This window comes from Watersipora subatra, chromosome 3, assembly GCF_963576615.1.
Source record: "Watersipora subatra chromosome 3, tzWatSuba1.1, whole genome shotgun sequence".
NCBI classification, from domain to species: Eukaryota; Metazoa; Bryozoa; class Gymnolaemata; order Cheilostomatida; family Watersiporidae; genus Watersipora; species Watersipora subatra.
The window spans coordinates 71,178,400-71,200,071 of record NC_088710.1 but is presented as its reverse complement, the minus strand read 5'-3'; the positions used below and the strand labels follow the sequence as shown (position 1 = coordinate 71,200,071).

At 37.3% G+C, this 21,672-nt stretch overlaps 1 protein-coding gene and 1 pseudogene across 1 annotated transcript; both read right to left on the bottom strand.

The window, feature by feature from the left end:
* Nucleotides 1–4: 4 nt before the first annotated feature.
* On the bottom strand, nt 5–11,318 carry LOC137391022 (arylsulfatase B-like). The gene is made up of 13 exons (XM_068077358.1): nt 11,153–11,318; nt 10,882–10,993; nt 10,569–10,620; nt 8,671–8,774; nt 8,374–8,474; nt 6,603–6,673; nt 5,409–5,513; nt 3,971–4,049; nt 3,478–3,575; nt 2,285–2,531; nt 1,807–1,966; nt 1,493–1,668; nt 5–979 (listed from the first exon to the last, which is right to left on the bottom strand). Exons 1-13 carry the CDS (start codon nt 11,310–11,312, stop codon nt 747–749), a joined length of 1,698 nt encoding a protein of 565 aa, XP_067933459.1. The 5' UTR covers nt 11,313–11,318; the 3' UTR covers nt 5–746.
* Nucleotides 11,319–14,361: 3,043 nt separating this feature from the next.
* LOC137390955 (ring-infected erythrocyte surface antigen-like) lies at nt 14,362–16,065 on the bottom strand (annotated as a pseudogene).
* Between the last annotated feature and the right edge of the window lie 5,607 nt (nt 16,066–21,672).

Below are 21,672 nucleotides of genomic sequence, written 5' to 3'. Positions count from 1 at the left end.
TAGGATGTTGGTACATGATAAGCTAAAGAGCAAAATTCTTCACATTATCACATGCCAATTATGCAATTGTAAAACAGTAGTGTTAAAGGCGTGTTAGTCGCTTTGAAGACTATGCCTCAATCACTAACGCTAAATTGCAAAGTTCATGAAGCAAATGACATGTTTGTCATCTTGTCTACACTTTGATCTTTTTTGAACATTTTTTACCAAATTATAGATGAACATTTGTTTGGTTACAAAAACTGGTAAATGATTTCCCATTTCAAACCAAAAAGGTGTGTTTTATTTTGCATCAAGTTTGCTCTCATAAGTCTATATGATAAATTTGTTTTATTTCAGCTTTCAGATATAAACTATATTACACAAAAGTATTTATATTTTTTTTAATGAAATGCAAAATTCTCCTCAGATTATGTTAATAAAATTAAGGAGTTGTATTCTCTAGTTTTTTTGTCAAATTAGTACCAACTATACCACACCACTCCGAGAACACTGAGAGCACTATATCAGCTTGCTGTAAGATCGTACCTTGTACTGGTGTGGTCTAGGTGCTATACAACTGTACTATTGGTAAAAGTATTAGCTAGTTGTAAGCAGACAGCAGGTTTTACATAGCTTATAGTAAGACTACTTACTATAAGCTTGTAGTAACTTGTTGTTAGACTACATAACAAAGACAAAAAATACATATTATTAAAATAAAAAGGGCAGATAGTTCAGTCAAATAGAAGATCAGAAACTTATTATTAATAGCAAGATGAGTCAACTGGCTCTAAAGGAAAGTCAACAAAAGGTATGCAAAAGTCATGCCTTGGTATGAAGTAGTCCCCAAAAGCTCGCACTGTAGTATTGCTGAAGCCAAGAGTCGGTCGATATACGGGTTTTACTGCCGTCCTTTTTGCTGCTTCAATTTTTGTGATCAGCCTGGCTACGATGCCAGGCATCTCATCATACAAGTTTCTTGTCTCACTCGGATCAGCTGCATACCAAAGAGTTGATGATGACTACATGGCATTCAGTAAAAACAATGTTATATACAGTTGCAGAGTATGAAGCTCAAATACAGATTTCTATAACACATCTAGTCTTGATGTTGTGTTAATCTATTAAATTTTTTTAGTCTGTGTTCCCACTTGCAGATCACTAAACGAACTCCTTCTCAAAAGCACTTATTAGATACCGATCTATCATGGTGCTATGGGAATATTTGATGTTCCCATAGCACCCTGCTAGAATACCTTTTAAAAACATAATACTCAAGTAGAAGACACCACAGTATAATTTTTAATTTGAACTGTTGATGCAATACTACATAGATTAGTTGTTATTGATAGGCTTGATCATTGATGCCCTTGTTCATTAGCTCGGTAAACGCACTACGAAGATAGTTGTATCTTTGCAATCATTTGAAAGGAAGGTTTTGCGCACGCTTTGAATTGATATGAAAACCTTTTGTTAGCCTGCATACAACAGGTTTTAGCCTTGACCTTACCAATCACATTAAAAAGACAGCGAGCCACTCGTTCTCCATTGACTACTCTCATGCAGCTGTCTCCATTAATTTCTGGAAGCTCCGGTGATTCTTGGGGCTTTGGCCATGAAGTTGGTTTTGTGCTTGGATCAGGCCCGTAGTACTGCTCACCATAAATCAGCTTGTAATCTCTCCACCTGGAAAGCGTCTAATTCAACAGAGAGCAGTATGTCAAACATAAACCCATGTAACTACTCTTACTTTTTTGACAGCATAATCAAGTTTCCTAGCAAGGACTACGTGTTTGAATCACCCAGTACCTCACTTGAGCGTACCTGTATGCTGCATCTTCAGTAGCGCAAGTAGATGGGCTGACAAAGTTAACCGTTGCATCACTTAAAGATACGAGCATCTCTGACCTTATGTTGTATTTTCTTCTTTCAGGACTGTTATAATCTGATCCTAAGTTTGCAAGTTGTGACTTGCCATCAATGCCTGGGGAAGATAGTCACAGGTAATTAACACGCTTGAGAGCTCTATAGCTAGTCAACACCTCCAGTGACCAACAGCTGTGTCTGACTAAAACTAAACCGAAGGAGTTAATCACTATAAGAAGCACAACTCTCTCTTAACATGAGACTACAATTAGCGTCATCACACAAAAATCTCAGAATGCTTCTATCTATAATTGAAGCCAGAAATGGTATGCATATGACACTTCTAGCAGGTGTTGTCTCAGTTACCCTGGCTGCTTGCCACCCAGGGTGCAATATATGTTTTTATTAAGATAAAAGATATTTTTTGTGTACTTGCCATTCATTCTGAAGTTTCTCATCCGGCCTAATTTACTCAAGTGGACAAATGTGGGCATCCAATCAACTACATGAACAAGAAAATCTCTAGAAGTCCCTCTTGTGCTGGGGTGTAATCTAGGATCGTAGTATATGGTTGGGACGCGAACACCTCCTTCTGTAAATGACCCCTTGCCATTCCTTAGTGGATAATTATTAGCATAGTGATGAAAACCTGGGAACTCTGTTGATGGGTCAGCACCACCATTCTAAAAGTAAAAGTTTGATGGAAGGTGTATGTCGATTGGCAGCAATAAGATCTGGCAACAGCTCTAAACAAGCCTTGCTCTCAGCTACAACCCTTCAATGTGTTCATCTTGTAAGATTAAACCATGTTGCACCATATTGCATTAGCAAATCTTTTATCTCAGAGTTTTCTCCGTTGTAATAACTAAGGAATTTTTTCATAAAGTTCATTCAGTAAAGATGTTTTTAATTATTTTACAGTTTTCTCTACTTCAAATGTGTATCTAAATTATGAGCATTAAATATTTCCGAATGGGTTTTAAATTAAAAATTTAGTACTTTGCTAACCAACTAGCATGCTGTATAAGAATTTTGAGACAAACATAATAACTGTAAGTTAAGGCAAATAGTTATTCAGCCAAAGGCTTATCTGCCTACACAAATAGACAACTCCCATAACAAAGGTGTATTTGAGTAAAGTCATTTTAGTAGAAAATGCAGGTGACAAGGTGAAGTACAACTATAGTACTATAGTTTTAAGATGATAACTGCGTTAACTTTATTTGTCAATTAATTACATCTCTGTAATGATGTAGTTATTATCAATATTACTGTGATATATATAACTTCTGGTATTGAAGTAGCTTTATTCATTGATCAAATCTAGACATGGTTAGAGACTTAAAATATTACTTTTCAGTTTTTATTTAATTTACAGATCGGAAACACTTTTAACAGAACAGGTGGGCATTTCAAGGCAGAAAAAGTCAGTCGTAATAGTGACAGTAACAAGCCTTAACATGAATAGTTAGTATCCCAGCTTGAGCAGCAGAAATAAGGTCAGCGCCAGTGACCCTAGTGACCTTAGTGACATAGATAATAGTGACATACTTCAGGACTAACAATAACATATTCCTTCTTTCTCATATAGTACCATCTGTAGCATCTATTTGTACTTAACTTGCTTACATCAGAGGAGAATACAATTATTGTATTGTCATCCATTCCAGCCTCTTCCAAGGCAGATAAGGTTGCTCCCACAATGTCATCAAACGCTGATACCAAGCCTGCACATTCGCAATAAAAACTGTTAAAATAGTTTCAAAGCTTTCAAAAGGTTTGTTCAAAGCTGATTGTGTCAATGTGACAGGTGAGCCCATTTAGTTACTAAGAATAATGTTTATAAGTACAAAATGATGCAACCACCATGCAGCTATGATTCTATTTCTATTAATAATGTACTGGGTGATACATTAAGATAATTGAATCTTCACTGTAACTTGATTTAAGTATCACAAACATCTTATGGTATGAGTCGGCTGAATAGGTCTTTTAATCTCCATTCACTAATTTTTTCTCATATTTCTGTTACTCGCTTGTTTTAGATATGATATCAAACATAAACATTTAAACCTAATCAATGTCTTCACTCACAATCACTAAAATGTAATGTTTTACTAACCTAAATAAAGCCTCCTTGACCGTTGTTCAGGGTTTGTTGCATCTAGGAAATTATGAACATTGAACATGTTGTCTGTGTTCTAAAATGACAATCAACAACAGGTAGCTCCCTTATTTGTTTCACACTGTTGAGCAGCAGTAAAATTCATATCCAACTGCATCAGCAAGTTACTGATTTACTGAAGTCACTTATGTTAATAAATCATTATAATAAACAAAAATTTGTGATTTCTTTTAAACGTCTGCAAAAATTAGGCCATATCTGTCACTTAGTTTTAAACATGCATATTTGAGCTAGAACTTTATTATTAGACGAAATGTTACAAGCTAAAAAGTGACTGTAAATCTTGCTCTTTTCTAAAGGTCTCCAAGTTTATTATCATCCAAAACATGTATCAGCAGATATGAAAAAACATGTGATATGAGTGGCTGTACTCTCAGCTGTTTTTTGCTAAGACCTACAACTCAAGTCCTACTTTGCAATGCAGCTAAAATTTATTATACAAAATGAAGCGGCCTGTTTGTTTACTTTTTAAAATTTACTTTTCCAATTTTGTTCTACCAGTTTTACTGTTTATCATTATGTGTGTACAAAATGCAGATAGTTAATCTTTAGTTACCAATGATTCATATTTTGCCACATATTATTACTATTAGATATTACTACTTTCCACATGACTTCGGTGTCTAGTTTACTCAAGTAGGATTTTTCTTTTTGGCTCAAAGTGCTGCTCTGAAAGACGGTCTTAATGAGCAATTTTAATTGTGAACTTTGAACTTGATTTAGTAAATAAGCTTACAATGAACTTGTTTTCAACCAATTCAAGAGTATTATGGTACTTTTAGTAAAACTTAACAGTGTGAAGTTGATGTTGTGTTGAAGTTGTGAAATTGATCCAGTCAAAGTTTTGACTTATTTGGCTGACATTATTGTACTAGTAAAGTTAAAACATATGAACCATATGGGCAACTAACTTACGGACCAGCTGGTCATACATGATTGACAGCCAACTAACTTACGTACCAGCTGGTCATACATGATTGACAGCCAACTAACTTACGTACCAGCTGGTCATACATGATTGACAGCCAACTAACTTACGAACCAGCTGGTCATACATGATTGACAGCCAACTAACTTACGTACCAGCTGGTCATACATGATTGACAGCCAACTAACTTACGTACCAGCTGGTCATACATGATTGACAGCCAACTAACTTACGTACCAGCTGGTCATACATGATTGACAGCCAACTAACTTACGTACCAGCTGGTCATACATGATTGACAGCCAAGGATAAAACAGTGTCAAAGAGTTTGGTTGGAGAAACACTAAAACACACTTTACATATATTATGGGAGTTGGCTACTCATTGAGCATCAATATAAAGACATGGAGCAGACAGTAGAGTAAAATACTGTGAGGAGTTATCTACCTCCAGTGGATTATTTGGAGCATTAGGGGTGATCCACATAAACAGCGGATTGGGGTTGTCTCTATGATCCAATATCATTTCTCTTGCGTCTCTTGCATCTTGTATCTGCAACCAAGTCATACCATGATTCTCACAAAACTCAATTTCTCTGGTTACAAAAAATAAAAACAATAACATCTTTTTAACCTAAAGCAGTGGGTGGCTGCAGGATTTGATTAACAGACATTTCTAATATGTTTTTACGAGTTGGTAAAGCCTGAGCAGCTGAAATTCCAAAACAAACTTTTTGTTAACTATCTTGGAAGTCAGCATGCTGCACTTCACCATTCCTAGGAGTTGTCTTATCATTTAGTGTGTCTACTTATGATACAAAGAAAGAGTCAAAATAACTCAATTATTGTGTGTGAGTGCATGCGTGTGAATGCCTGTATGCGAATGTGTGTGTGTGTCTGCGAGTGTGCGAGTGTGCGTGTGTGCCTGTGCGCATGTGTGTGTGTTTGTGTGCGTGTGTGCGCGTGTGCGCGTGTGTGCGTGTGTGTGTGTGTGCGTGTGTGTGCGCACGCGCAAATAGACATGTGTGCGTGAGTGTATGTTAAACAAAAAAGGGTCAAAATAAATCAATGTTTTGTGCGTATCTACCTATATAACCAAGAAGTAGTCAGGAGAACTCAATGTTAAGTTTATGTCCATCTAACAGGCTGAGAAGATGTAGTCAACAGAGTCGTTACAAAGGACAACAGAACTATGCTTTAAATAGCCAAAGCAGTCTAGTAGTAAATGATAGACTACCCTGAGTTATGGTAACAACTCATTGTTAGTTGCAAATCTAGGAGATAGTTTTGCTTATCTTAGTGACCTACAACACTAAATGATATTATACTATGAACCTCTGACAATCAATCAGTGTTCTCGTAGTAAACTATAATTAGATTTGCATATGCAATAAATAATAAAAATAATAACAGGTGCTTTACATAAACAATGATCTATTGAGGTTTTTTGGAACTGTTCTAGGCAACAAGATCTCACCTTGGTTCAATATAACGGGTTTTAAAAAAGACTGGAACGGTAGTAAATGGCGCTATTATACTACTGTAGAAGGTTAAACAATGTTATTTTGTTGTGAGTACAGTACTCACTTTAGTGACAGAACTTTCACTCTATGTTTGCCCGAAAATTAGAACAGCAACTTACTGCCAAGTGGGTTCCGATATTAGTAGTGCTTGGCTGCCCATCTACACGCCTTGAGACCACCGATCGCAAAGCTGAAACAAAATAGAAAAATGTCAGCAAGCATAAAAGACTTTCCCAGGTTCTTATTGGCCACTAATAGTTCATATTGACTGACTAATAGTTCATATTGACTGACTAATAGTTCATATTGATTTACTAATAGTTTATATCGACTGACTAATAGTTCATATTGACTTACTAATAGTTCATATTGACTGACTAATAGTTCATATTGACTTACTAATAGTTTATATCGACTGACTAATAATTCATATTGACTTACTAATAGTTCATATTGACTGACTAATAGCTTATATTGACTGACTAATAGTTCATATTGACTTACTAATAGTTCATATTGACTGACTAATGGTTTATATTGATTTTCTAATAGTTTATATGGACTACCAATATAGTTCAAATTGACTTACTGATACATGAAGTTTATGTTGTCTGAAGACGTAGCAGACAAACAAAGAAACATAACAAGTACAGTTATGAGAGTTTTCAGGTCGCCATGATGGCACCTTGTCTAGTGTAAATACTCAGAAATTCTCTAATTCAATCTATATATATTTCTTGAAGTTTGTCGTCGGTGTGTCCTTCGGTATGTCCAGCTATAGCTATTAAAATCTTTGAACTAAAATTTCACACCCTGATGAATTTGAACTCACGAAGATTGCGTTCGCAAGTTTCTTAACCATGAGCGCTTCCACTGAGCTACGCAAAACATACTGATTTACAACGTTATCATATATGTATACGTATGTCTCGTATTATTTTAAACTCTATGAATTCTGTTAACTCTATGAAACACAACCCATTTTTTGCATTGCTGTGAACTTCTATTTCCGGCTTTTCGTAAGATTCAATTGCTAAATAGCGGTGAAGGTCAATACTTCTCACGCGGACAATTGTATTATTGTGAGTAGGAATGGCCTCTACATTCTCTCACTGTTCGGTCAGACGAAAACAGTCTGATATCCCATTTTTACATTTGTGTCAGTGTCGAGAGGTACCAGTATCATTGTATTCAAAGTTTTGATGGATAGCTTATGGTGGAGCAGTAACCTTTTTATACACACGCACGCACGCACACACGCACACTTCTATACAAGAATTGTTATTATTAATTCAACATATTCAGGATTTTTATTTTGTTTTCTCAGTTCGTATTAATTGTATCATTACCGAATCATTATTTTTGTTGTAATTGTAGCAAAACAGACAGAAAACCTATTTCACATTTACATTTAAACCCTTTTATAGTTGTTTTATTTTTTTTAAATTTATTTGACCTACGCTAAACATTCTCCTCATGATATGAAGTTAAAAAGTTACAGTTGTTTGACAATGTTTGAAAACCTTTGCAGCTGTTTTTATTTTCTCTCTTAATTATCTCAACTACACACAACACCTTTTTCATGATATGTAGTTTGCAAGTTAGAATGGCAACATTGTTATATGTTGAATACAAATCAGTTTTCTGTCCAAAGACTTTTTAGTACCCGGGCAACACCGCGTAGTACAGCTAGTATGTTAATATAATATCTAAAAGATGCAAGACATTCAGCTAATATAAAAGTGTCTTATAGTTAACGAGAAATATTAGCTTTTCTAACTTATGCTGATTTTGTAGAAGAATACAGAGTTTTCTCTGATTAGTAAATGTGAATTAATATTATTTTGGTAGCAGCTGCCAATCGTTTCAGCTTGTACTTATTCCACTCACTCCAGTTAAAGTAATCTGCTCCTGCAGCTAGAATTCCTCTGAACTGGTCTACTCCTCTAGCTTCAGGCAGGCAACTTTCATCACAAGATCCTAGGTGCCATCTATATAAAACCATCAAACTGATAGAAGCATTAGTGGCATTCTTTAGCAAGTGATGCTTTCTGCTTTACTATTATAACATACTGCCACTTTTGCAATTCTGTATAAGTTCTTGTGAAACCAACAACAAGAGATGCAGTTGTTCTCACCTCCACAATGTTCTAATATAGTAATGGTTGTCGGTTATTATGTACTCACTTGCCAACATGCTTCGTTACATAGCCTTGGTTCTTCATGTGCTCATATATTGTCTTGTGCTCCAAAGGAAGACACGATCGTGACTCAGGTACAACTACCAATGTCTGCAATGATTTTAGTCACAATGCCTGGTAGTCATGGCAACTGAACAACAAGCAAGACCCGCATAAAATAGGAGGCAAGACTAAATTCACTCATCAGTTTTGGATTAGGGTATATTCACTACTAGTATACGTATACCTACTTATATAGAACCATCAGCTTTCTTGCCATAGGTGTACACATTTTTGTGGCAAAATAACCATTTGAAGTAATAACATTTATTATGTAACACTTTATTATAAACACAAGAATAATAAGTTGTGTAATAACCTTGTAGTAGAAGGGTTCACTAAAGGTGAGATATTGCTAAGGGAACCTCAGACAGGCTAACCCTATCTCTAGCTCTTCTGCTCTGTTTATGCTCCTCAATATCCTTTTAGATTTTCCAGGTGCTAAACCTAACTTTACTCCTTCCTCCACTCAAGTATCTGGAGGAGTTGGTATGTCAGTCCATCACTAGCACATTCCTCCATTAAGATGGTGTTACGTTATTGACATATATATTATTGACCAATATAATGGCCGGCGTTGCAGGGGTTTTAAAAAACAGCGTATAAACAGTGGCAGTTAATGTAGTTGCCTTCCAGCTGCCATTAGCCTGGCACATTGCCAATGACTAATTTGAGTACGCTACTATCCACATTGCTAAACTTACTAATAGGAGTCGTGAGAGCAAGCTTTGGTGAGTTGCGTAACGCAGAGTGTTATGTGTATTTTAACCTACATAATGGCTCATATCGCCTACTAAAATCATCGCAATTGCTTAATTGTTAAGCTTAATTGGTAAGATTAGAGCCTGGTGAACTGGTGGTTCCAAGATCAAATCTAATGCAAAGCGAATGTTTTATTCCCAGAGTTTTATAGCAAGACAAACCGAATAACGGACTTTGAGATTTATCTGTTTAGAGGAAAACTAGGGAAATAGAATAATTACCTAGTAACTTTGAGTAACTTACCTAGAAAACTAGATCTTTACTAAAACAGTACGTGGGTTTTAGGCCAGCTTAACAATCGTTACGAGTAACGGTCAAGAGTGCTAGTTATTAACCCTAACCAAGTGCCTTAGGTGTGAGTATCCTAACCAATACAATGACTATTTGCCCAATGAACTCATTGAACTCTATATAGCTTAATAGTTAAATTTACTGCCTCTTGATCTGGAGATTTTTAGATCAAGTCCAGTGCTGTGGAGATTTCTCTTTGCTAGATTTAATTGCTATAACTAGACACAGGATTCAACCAAAAAGCAAAAATTTTAACAGACAAACACTGAGATTTATATATATATATATATATATATATATATATATATATATATATATATATATATATATATATATATATATATATATATATATATATATATATATATATATATATATAGAGTAGCATGTCTAGATCTTGGGTCTAAACCAATCATATTATCAGCCTTTTTATGTATCATCTCAAGACCAACTCTTAAAAACAAAATGCATGGTCTAGTTTGGTCTGCTAACTATTTGCAATAAGCTAAAGTCAGCACACCAACTCTAAGCTCTAACGATAGAGAGGAACAGCTCTATGAACGCTGTTTTTTTTTGTCTCAACAGCGTCTGCCTTAACTCAATACTTGTTCTTCTACCTTGATGAATATCTAGCAGTCACTCTGACAAACCAGACCTCGAAGAAACCTTCTCAAAGTAACAAACATTAGAAAAGCTGTTCATAACCTTGTCTTTGTTAGATTCGTCTACTTCAAATGTGTAGTAGATCTCAACTAGTGAGCTGTAACAGAATATATGAAGCAGTTCTCTTACCTGGAGTCCATTGTTGGAAGGGTATCTTCCTGTCATAAACGAAGATCGTGTCCTGGAAGAAGAAGAGCACAGATGTCATGTTTTAATATCGCAATACCACGATGATGGGGGCTCTGAACATTGAGCTATGCATCACCAAGTAATACTTAATGAGTAGCCAAGGACCAAGTCCCAGGAGCACAGAATCACACCTTTCGTTGAGTGGCAACTCCCCCTAGCTCTTCCCTCTAACAAGAAACATTTAGTGTGACTTCTAAACAAGAAATTGTCTAATCTTAAAAATAAGCAAACCTTGTTGATATCTAAAACTCACGGGGTACACTGAGGCAGGGCATACGACTGTGTTAATTCAATGCCTTTGGCCCATAAAGCATTTAGATTTGGTGTTTTCACCTTCTCATTGTGGAAGCTGACATCATTCCAGCCTGAAATATATGGTGTTAATGAAGAGGCATGAGATCCTTAAAAACTCAATCGCACACGCTCTGCGGTAGAACCAGAGGTGTAAGCTTCTAATACATCAGGCTATGCATACTGATTTTAAAAAACACAACTTAGCCTCAGACCCAGCACAAGTTACCTACCCATATCATCAGACATGATATACACTATATTAGGCTTTCTAACTCGATAGTCTCTGTAGGTATCTCTGGCTGAGCTGATAGATGGTGCCCTTTGATCTCTGAAGTAGTGTGCCTGAGTCTCCAAGACCAACACCAGAAGACAAAGAAGTAATCCACCCATGTTGAGAGTTTATTGTGCACTACGGCTTAACACTTTACAGCATCGCTTTAAATTCTACAATATTTACCTATTCATAGCTTGATCAGTTGTCATGGTTACATAAGCGTGTATCAGCTTTTAGTGGTTTTATCGGTTAAAGATTTATATTTATGTCTCATTAGTATAAATGCCTGAGGTTAAAACTTACATCTAAATGTTGATTTCAAGGTTAAATACTAAAATGAGAAGCCAAAATATTCTTAATACATGAACTCATTCTGGGAGTGTTCTATGTACACCTGTTTATAACTGTCACCTCACATGAATGGTTAGTACTGTTCCTGGCACACCTGTTTATAACTGTCACCTCACATGAATGGTTAGTACTGTTCCTGGCACACCTGTTTATAACTGTCACCTCACATGAATGGTTAGTACTGTTCCTGGCACACCTGTTTATAACTGTCACCTCACATGAATGGTTAGTACTGTTCCTGGCACACCTGTTTATAACTGTCACCTCACATGAATGGTTAGTACTGTTCCTGGCACACCTGTTTATAACTGTCACCTCACATGAATGGTTAGTACTGTTCCTGGCACACCTGTTTATAACTGTCACCTCACATGAATGGTTAGTACTGTTCCTGGCACACCTGTTTATAACTGTCACCTCACATGAATGGTTAGTACTGTTCCTGGCACACCTGTTTATAACTGTCACCTCACATGAATGGTTAGTACTGTTCCTGGCACACCTGTTTATAACTGTCACCTCACATGAATGGTTAGTACTGTTCCTGGCACACCTGTTTATAACTGTCACCTCACATAGATGGTTAGTACTGTTCTAGGCACTCTTAGTTTATAATGTTATGTTTGCAATTCATTTTAGTATATCATCTAAGGTTTCCATGCTACATAGGCAGCAACTAACTTGGCAGCAACTAACTTGGAGTTAGTTAACACGTAGAGAATGCGTGATTATGAGAAGTTTTGAGAATGCTGTACCTGGGCAATTCCATGAAGAGTGTTTATTATTACAATGCATTACTTAATTGTAATGCATTACCTATTGTAATGGCATTACTTACTGGAATGACATTACTCATAGACATTACCTATGGCATTGGCATTACTTAATTGCATTAGCATCACTTTTTGCACTGCATTACTTACTGAAATGGCATTACTTGTGGCTCAAAACTCGTCTGATGCTAAAAAAAACAAAAATATGAGTTTTGGTAGACCAACTTTTGAAAGAGGGACTATGATGGCGGCATTGCATACGACACAAACTCGCGTCTCTGCAATTTGTTCCTCTCTTTGATTTTTAGTCTGCCTTTTTGCTAATCTGTTTCTTGGAAGTATAATTTATGTGTACAGCCTATCATGAGGCCATGAAGTGTGCAGCCTATCATGAAGCCATAAATAATCGCAGCTATAAACAGGGTGTGTTCTAGGAAAGTGGTGACATACCACAGTGATTGGTTTTTACCTATCGACCATCAAACAGTGAACGGGCGTAAGCTAAGCACCCACAAAACAAGTGAAGCAAGGTAGCGAGCAACAATTGTAGATACCCTAAAATTTGAGAAGTTATCCTCTTTTTGTACCTTGATTGAATAGCAAAGAGGAGAGAAAAGAAAATGTAATAACAAATCTTTGTGCCTTCAGAGCTTCAAGTGCTTATAAGAAGTGATTTGAGACAGACTGGTTAATCAAATCGACCATGAGCTTCAACAACCAATCCAACGCATGTGACACAAACAAAATAGGTAAAAAATGGAACCTGGTACAACGACTCCAAACACCCTCCCCCCCCCTCCCTTTTCACCGCCCTGTAAGGCCATGGAAAAATTCTTTAATGATGACTAGCCAGTGTAAAAAGTTAAAATGCCAAATACTGAGAATTAACTATTCTTGCAGGCCTAAAATCACAGCCAACACTTACTGTATGTATACTAGCTGTGCTACCGGCGTTGCCCAAGTAATAGAAAATGAAAAATTTTAGTAAGATAACTAATGACAATCACTTACTTATGCAATCACCCTGCGTGGTATGCAAAGCCGTTGGGTATGTGCTCTCATATAGCACTTATATCAGCAAAGTATCAACTCATTCTCTGTGGTCTATTGGGTAGGGTGTCGGACTAGTGATTGGTAGGGTCTGAGATCAAATCTTCTTTGGTGTAGATTCTTAATCCCAATGTTCTAATAGTTATAGCTGGAATACGATAATACTTTGAGAAATATATCTATACGAGCTGTGCTGCTCAGGTGATAAAAAAGTCTGGACAGGAAACTGATTTGTACATACAACAACATTTCCCATTCTAACTCTCAAACTACATATCGTGAGAGAAGTGTTTTGTGTAGTGAAATAAATTTAGAGAAAAATAAAAACAACTGTAAAGGTTTTAAAACATTGTCAAACAACTGTAACTTTCAAGCTATGAGCCTGGCACATTTCCAATCAAAAACTACAGTAAGCTGCTAGGCTTCTAATGACGCATTCCATGATTTGTTATTCCAATGTATTTCCATTGTTGTCCAGCTACAATTAGTCTAATAATAGTTATAACCGAAATGGAGACAGACATACGGACATACTTTGAGAAATATATATATAGATGTAGACACACATAATAACAATGTAACAGACAAAACAACAAGCAGACTGACAAAATCATGCAACTGCAAGAATGAAGAAGAATGCCCTGTTCAGAGCAGTTGCTTAGAGACTATCAGGAAGTAGTAGGCAGCAGTTACGGAAGCAACAACCTAATCCAAAGAAATTTCGGTCTATTTGAACCGATATTAAAAGCAAGATTCAATAACCAAAATCTTTGTTTGCATACATAGTTGCTAGCAGAGAATCAAACAGAGCTCAGCAAACACATATTGAAACTAGAGCTTACGGTTAAAGTACGACTTAAAATGAAAATACTGCAAAAATATAAATTGTATTCTAATTGTTATACATTTTACCAATCGACGCCGTGCTCTCTAAACAAAAAAGGACTTAACATCTCAGTTGTGACATTTGCACTGTTACCTGCACAGCTAACTACTCAGTTAACTGCATAATTACCTGCTCAGTTAACTGCACAGTTACCCGCTCAGTTACCTGCTCAGTTACCTGCACAGCTACCTACTCAGTTACCTGCTCAGTTACCTACTCAGCTACCTGCTCAGTTACCTGCTCAGTTACCTGCTCAGCTACCTACTCAGTTACCTGCTCAGCTACCTGCACAGTTACCTGCACAGTTACCTGCTCAGCTACCTACTCAGTTAACTGCATAATTACCTGCTCAGTTAACTGCACAGCTACCTGCTCAGCTACCTACTCAGTTACCTGCTCAGCTACCTACTCAGCTACCTACTCAGTTACCTGCACAGCTACCTACTCAGCTACCTGCTCAATTACCTGCACAGTTACCTGCTCAGCTACCTGCTCAGTTACCTACTCAGCTACCTGCTCAGTTACCTGCTCAGCTACCTGCTCAGTTACCTGCTCAGCTACCTGCTCAGTTACCTACTCAGTTACCTGCTCAGCTACCTACTCAGTTACCTACTCAGCTACCTACTCAGCTACCTACTCAGTTACCTACTCAGCTACCTACTCAGTTACCTGCTCAGCTACCTACTCAGTTACCTACTCAGTTACCTGCTCAGCTACCTGCTCAGTTACCTGCACAGTTACCTACACAGTTACCTGCACAGTTACCTGCTCAGCTACCTGCTCAGTTACCTGCTCAGTTACCTACTCAGCTACCTACTCAGCTACCTACTCAGTTACCTGCTCAGCTACCTGCTCAGTTACCTGCACAGCTACCTGCTCAGCTACCTGCTCAGTTACCTACTCAGCTACTTGCTCAGTTACCTGCTCAGCTACCTACTCAGTTACCTGCTCAGCTACCTGCTCAGTTACCTACTCAGTTACCTGCTCAGCTACCTACTCAGCTACCTACTCAGCTACCTACTCAGTTACCTACTCAGCTACCTGCTCAGTTACCTGCACAGCTACCTGCTCAGTTACCTGCTCAGTTACCTACTCAGCTACCTACTCAGTTACCTACTCAGTTACCTGCTCAGCTACCTACTCAGTTACCTACTCAGTTACCTGCTCAGCTACCTGCTCAGTTACCTACTCAGTTACCTGCTCAGCTACCTGCTCAGTTACCTACTCAGCTACCTACTCAGCTACCTACTCAGTTACCTGCTCAGCTACCTGCACAGCTACCTACTCAGGTACCTGCACAGCTACCTACTCAGCTACCTACTCAGCTACCTGCTCAGTTACCTACTCAGTTACCTGCTCAGCTACCTACTCAGCTACCTACTCAGCTACCTACTCAGTTACCTGCTCAGCTACCTGCTCAGTTACCTGCACAGCTACCTGCTCAGTTACCTGCTCAGTTACCTACTCAGCTACCTGCTCAGTTACCTACTCAGCTACCTACTCAGCTACCTACTCAGTTACCTGCTCAGCTACCTACTCAGCTACCTACTCAGTTACCTGCTCAGCTACCTACTCAGTTACCTGCTCAGCTACCTGCTCAGTTACCTACTCAGCTACCTACTCAGCTACCTACTCAGCTACCTACTCAGTTACCTGCTCAGCTACCTACTCAGTTACCTACTCAGTTACCTGCTCAGTTACCTGCACAGTTACCTACACAGTTACCTGCACAGTTACCTGCTCAGCTACCTGCTCAGTTACCTGCTCAGTTACCTACTCAGCTACCTGCTCAGCTACCTGCTCAGTCATTATAAAAATAATTCTAATAAATGTCTAGTTGCCCACCTTCATTAATTTCCTCGACCAATCCCTTGCAATTGGTGAAATTACCATAGATTTATCAACAATATCTTCCAAATTCATGCTTGTGTTGTCTAAGAGGAGAAATATATTCAATACAATATCACAAATTCCCACAACACATTATCGGGCTTAATTAAGTTTACAGAGCTTGTATTGGCAAGCTTGCACAGTTTCTTCGTGTGCCAAAGGACACTGGTGAAGTTTGGCTTTTTTACCTACAGTGAGTTTTTCAACAGATCTCATATTTTACTAAATCGCTGTGTAGAGCTTTTGGCCTGCTGAGAGTACAAGTCATCGCTGACTGATTTAGACAATAAAAGTACTTATATTTGTAGAGTTGACCAGCCATTTTAGTATCCAGGGCCTTTCCTCATTTCTGGTTGGCTACTTACTGTGTCTACAACAGCTCATCACACTGCTCCTGTCTCACAATAAATACAAAATTCTTTTCGCTCAAAAATCTTTTTCTTTTCATCTTCTTTGCGTCTCTTTCTATTTTTCTATGTAGGTTTACTACAACTCTTTTTTTTCGCTATTTGTCTTTTTTGTGCTTGATAGTGGGAGGGACTCTTTCTCATTCTTCCCTTTTTTGTATTGATAATCTTCAAATTAAACTCCAGGTATGGTAACATAGTTTATCTTAATGAGGCTAAAGTAACTGATCTGTGTTGGTGAGTGAGAACTGATCCCATACAAGCATGTGTTAAACTCAGGGCATCTCAAACTGCATTGCCTGATTATTTGAGAATATTACCGCCTGTTCAATGTCGAAAAGATGAGTTCGGCATCATTCTGACTAGCACAGCTGAGTGTAGGATATTAGTTCTTGTGATGAACACAACCTGTATTACACGGTTGTGACTTAAATCAAAAATCATAACTGCGTATGGATACAGCGATGCATTACAGTTGCAGTAAATCTTCGCTTGACTATCTGAATAACTACATTAGCAGTGCAGTAGTAAAAATTTCACAGCCATGCAGTATAATTGCATTGCATACTTTCACTATTGTACAGTACACAGTATACATGCAGTACAACTATTTATTAATGCGCAGTAAGCAGTATTGGTGCAAAAGCAGTGGGGCACTACGCCAATACTAGCATTGCCTATTACACATGGTGCAGTGCTGAATGCAGTGGGAGTGTTGCTAGCGTACATTTCACCGTACTAAATCCAGAAGCAACTTTTACCATTACACTGTACATACGTGCAGAAAACACATTTCCATGAAAACTCATCACAAAATCAAGTATTGAGTTGGTTTGGATGTAACCACAACACAATTACTAGATGTGTTGTGTACAAAAACATTGCTCAAATTTGACTATGAGTGGGCAAACAGATTGATCACAATTAGTGTGTTTTATAAGGTTAAAATGAAAATCTACTACGTGGCTTTTTCCACGACCAAACGAGCGGAGTGAAGTTTGAGAGTTTTTATGATAAATGCATCTGCACACAACTTACGAAAATTATTCATCAACAACGTAGCAAACACTTGCATCGAAATCTCATCAACAAATTTAACCATTTTTTTGTGGAGTCGTTAAAGTATAATAACAATACAAAACACATATAAACCTATTTAAATATGTTACCAAGTCTTTGAAAGGTTACCACAATATCTTAAAACTAAACCATCTGATCGGATTATACATAAATAGACAGATTAATTCGGCCAAAAATCTTTATTAAAACTGGCCAAGCCTTACTTTTATCAAAATTAAGACTGACAAACGAAACGCCGAGCGACAGAGAATAGAACCATTAAGTCATGCGCATTTCACGAAAAGGTAACGTGCACATTTCACCAGTCTATAGCATTGCCGAATTGCCGAAGGTTTCTGTAATTAATGTAGAAGTGAAGAAATCATTTCTTTTTTGCCGATTTCAAAGTAACTGACATTTTGGAAACTTCTGAGCACTTTGGTATTCTAACTTATGTACAACACAGTGAAAATAAAGGAAATGACGATATTTTTTTCTAACGATTCTTATGAGATTATTACAATATTTAATAATAAGTTTAGGTGACTATTGAAGTCTTATAGTCACACTAACAACATCGATGATGGGCAGTATGTTACTGTTATTATTTTTTTTAAATAGTGTCATTAAATAGATTTTCTAAAAATCTGTATAAATATCACAACTTCTTGATATTGTTAGCTATGACGTTTTGAAATGTAAACAAAATTGTGCATTGGTTTTCTATTATTACTGTTATACTATATTAATAATATTTATTATTCTAATAATATCAGTGCATTTTACTTCTAAAATTGCATTTCTCCTATTGCAGGGGGAGAGATATAAACATATAATCTTTTCCTTTCATTATTGCTGTTTGTCATGACCAAACACTTTTTTAAATAGATTTTCTAAAAATCTATATAAATATTACAACTTCTTGATATTGTTAGCTATGACGTTTGGAAATGTAAACAAAATTGTGCATTGGTTTTCTATTATTACCATATTAATAATATTGGTTATTCTAATAATATCAGTGCATTTTACTTCTAATATTGGCCAATATTGCATTTCTCCTATTGCAGGGGGAGAGATATAAACATATAATCTTTTTCTTTCATTATTGCTGTTTGTTGTATATAATAACACCCACACCCAGTACATTACAGCTACTATTGCAGTTATCCTATTGCACTGCAGTGCCATTTGACTGCTAATATTGCATTTCTCAACCATCAGTACCCTTTCTTTTTTCCAATATCACTTTGGTCGTGAGCTGAATGACAAGGGAACTTCTAGTATATATAATTTTTATGAGAATACAATGCAAAGATCACAATTTCATCTGAATTGTGATGTCTGACTCTCTAGTCTGAGACGTTATGGGAGTTGGAGGGCAAGTTCATGGGCTTGCTAAACAGCATCTGACAGATTTGTGCAATAAAGTACAGATGTTTGAAAAATAGCAGTGTCAGTTGATCTACAGTATCAACTTCACACTAATGCTCAGTCACAGTATACATGCAGTTTCAAGTTTTGAAGGACATACGTTTGTAGTATGCATAAATTGCTGGGTTTCAGGTAATGTGCCATGGAAGTAAATGCGCAGGAGATCACGGTGAGCAATTTACAGTAGGAGCATAGTTGCAGTAGCAGTAAATATCTACTGCGCATTAGAAAGTTGTAATGCCTTGCGAACTTACTACGTACTGCCCTGCGATGACACGGTGCAGTACAAATGTGTCACAACCCTGCTGTATGCATTTTTTTCAAAGAAGAATCGCTTCATTGTTAAACATTAGCAGCAGGTGATGGTTTTGAGAATCCTCTTTGACCACATTCAATTCTAAGTGCTCCCTCATTGTCAACATTTCTATAGACAGCTAGGAGTCAAATACCGCAGATCTAAAATGCTCTTTACTGCAATCTTCTCAGTAGGAAGTACCTGATGAAGGTACTGCTTTTCTATAGACAGCATCTATAGATATTTACTGCATTTCTATAGACAGCTAGGAGTCAGATCTAAAATGCTCTTTACTGCAATCTTCTCAGTAGGAAGTACCTGATGAAGGTACTGCTTTTCTATAGACAGCATCTATAGATATTTACTGCATTTCTATAGACAGCTAGGAGTCAGATCTAAAATGCTCTTTACTACAATCTTCTCAGTAGGAAGTACCTGATGAAGGTAGAGAGCGCTCGGGCACCTTCTTCCTTGTTGGATGCATGTAACCTGAGACTCAAGCATATTCACCTACTATATGTACTATACTACGTGTAAATGTAGTATATTGCTTGGCATAGAGTAGGAGACTAAATTCCTGTCTCCGGTCTGCCTTGGCGTTTAGCAAACCCAACACCGCCATTGTCTAGCTATATCGCCACTCCCTCACAAGTTCGCTGTAGGAACATGGATCTGTTGAAACTATAGAATGTAACCTTTAGAGAAACTCGGTATACAGCTGATACTCACATTCATTTGATCTGTAGTGTTTTAGCAACTACCATAAATTGGCCAATATAGCTTTGCTGTAAGGCTGCATATATTACTAGTGCAAAAACAATTTGTCCCTGTCTAAAGGTATACTATTATGATCTAAATGTACACTATAATGTTCTAAAGGTGCACTGCTATGATCTAAAGGTACACTGCTATGGCCTAAAGGTACACTGCTACAGGCCTGTATTCCCTGGTTGCAAGTTGGGGCGGCTAATGTTAGGCGACTAGTTATGAGCATCTAGCACGGGCCTGCACTGCTATGATCTAAAGGTACACAGATAAAGTTGATAGATAGATTGGTAAGACAGAGAGAAATACACTGATGTTTTAAAGTGTACTGATAAACCCCAACAGTACACCGGGGAGTGAGTAGAAGCCCATCTATGTCTGCAACTTTTTTGTAGAAAAAACAGATACACAGGCCTGGTGTATAAACAGATACACAAGCCTGGTGTATAAACAGATACACAGACCTAGTGTATAAACAGATACACAGACCTGGTGTATAAACAGATACACAGGTCTGGTGTATAAACAGATACACAGACCTGGTGTATAAACAGATACACAGGCCTGGTGTATAAACAAATACACAGGTTTGGTGTATAAACAGATACACAGGCCTGGTGTATAAACAAATACACAGGTCTGGTGTATAAACAGATACACAGGCCTGGTGTATAAACAAATACACAGGTTTGGTGTATAAACAGATACACAGGCCTGGTGTATAAACAAATACACAGGTCTGGTGTATAAACAGATACACAGGCCTGGTGTATAAACAAATACACAGGTCGGGTGTATAAACAGATACACAGGCCTGGTGTATAAACAAATACACAGGTCTGGTGTATAAACAGATACACAGGCCTGGTGTATAAACAAATACACAGGTCGGGTGTATAAACAGATACACAGGCCTGGTGTATAAACAAATACACAGGTCTGGTGTATAAACAGATACACAGGCCTGGTGTATAAACAAATACACAGGTTTGGTGTATAAACAGATACACAGGCCTGGTGTATAAACAAATATACAGGTCTGGTGTATAAACAGATACACAGGCCTGGTGTATAAACAAATACACAGGTCGGGTGTATAAACAGATACACAGGCCTGGTGTATAAACAAATACACAGACCTAGTGTATAAACAGATACACTGACCTGGTGTATAAACAAATACACAGGTCTGGTGTATAAACAGATACACAGGCCTGGTGTATAAACAAATACACAGGTCTGGTGTATAAACAGATACACAGGCCTGGTGTATAAACAAATACACAGGTCTGGTGTATAAACAGATACACAGGCCTGGTGTATAAACAAATACACAGACTTGGTGTTTAAACAGATCAAAAAGTTCAACAGATTTTCCAAAGAGCGGATTGGAGAGTGTCGCTGAACTATGAATACCTCAATTCTACAAATTAATTTCCTGCTGAACTGAAACATATATTTCTAGAAGGAATGAAAACGTGTTTATATGTTCAGTCAACTATAGCAGCTGATGACATGTGATATGTTACCAACAATGGTTTTTTTCATGCATGAATGTTACTAGAG

Bases quoted from the DNA above. Each gene is read 5' to 3' on its own strand.
- LOC137391022 (XM_068077358.1), bottom strand. From the start codon at position 11,312: ATGGGTGGATTACTTCTTTGTCTTCTGGTGTTGGTCTTGGAGACTCAG. The intron at 4,050-5,408 runs GTAGATAACTCC...TTGTCATTTTAG, and splicing joins CTCCAAATAATCCACTGGAG to AACACAGACAACATGTTCAA. The intron at 980-1,492 runs GTAAGGTCAAGG...TTTGGTATGCAG, and splicing joins CTGTCTTTTTAATGTGATTG to CTGATCCGAGTGAGACAAGA.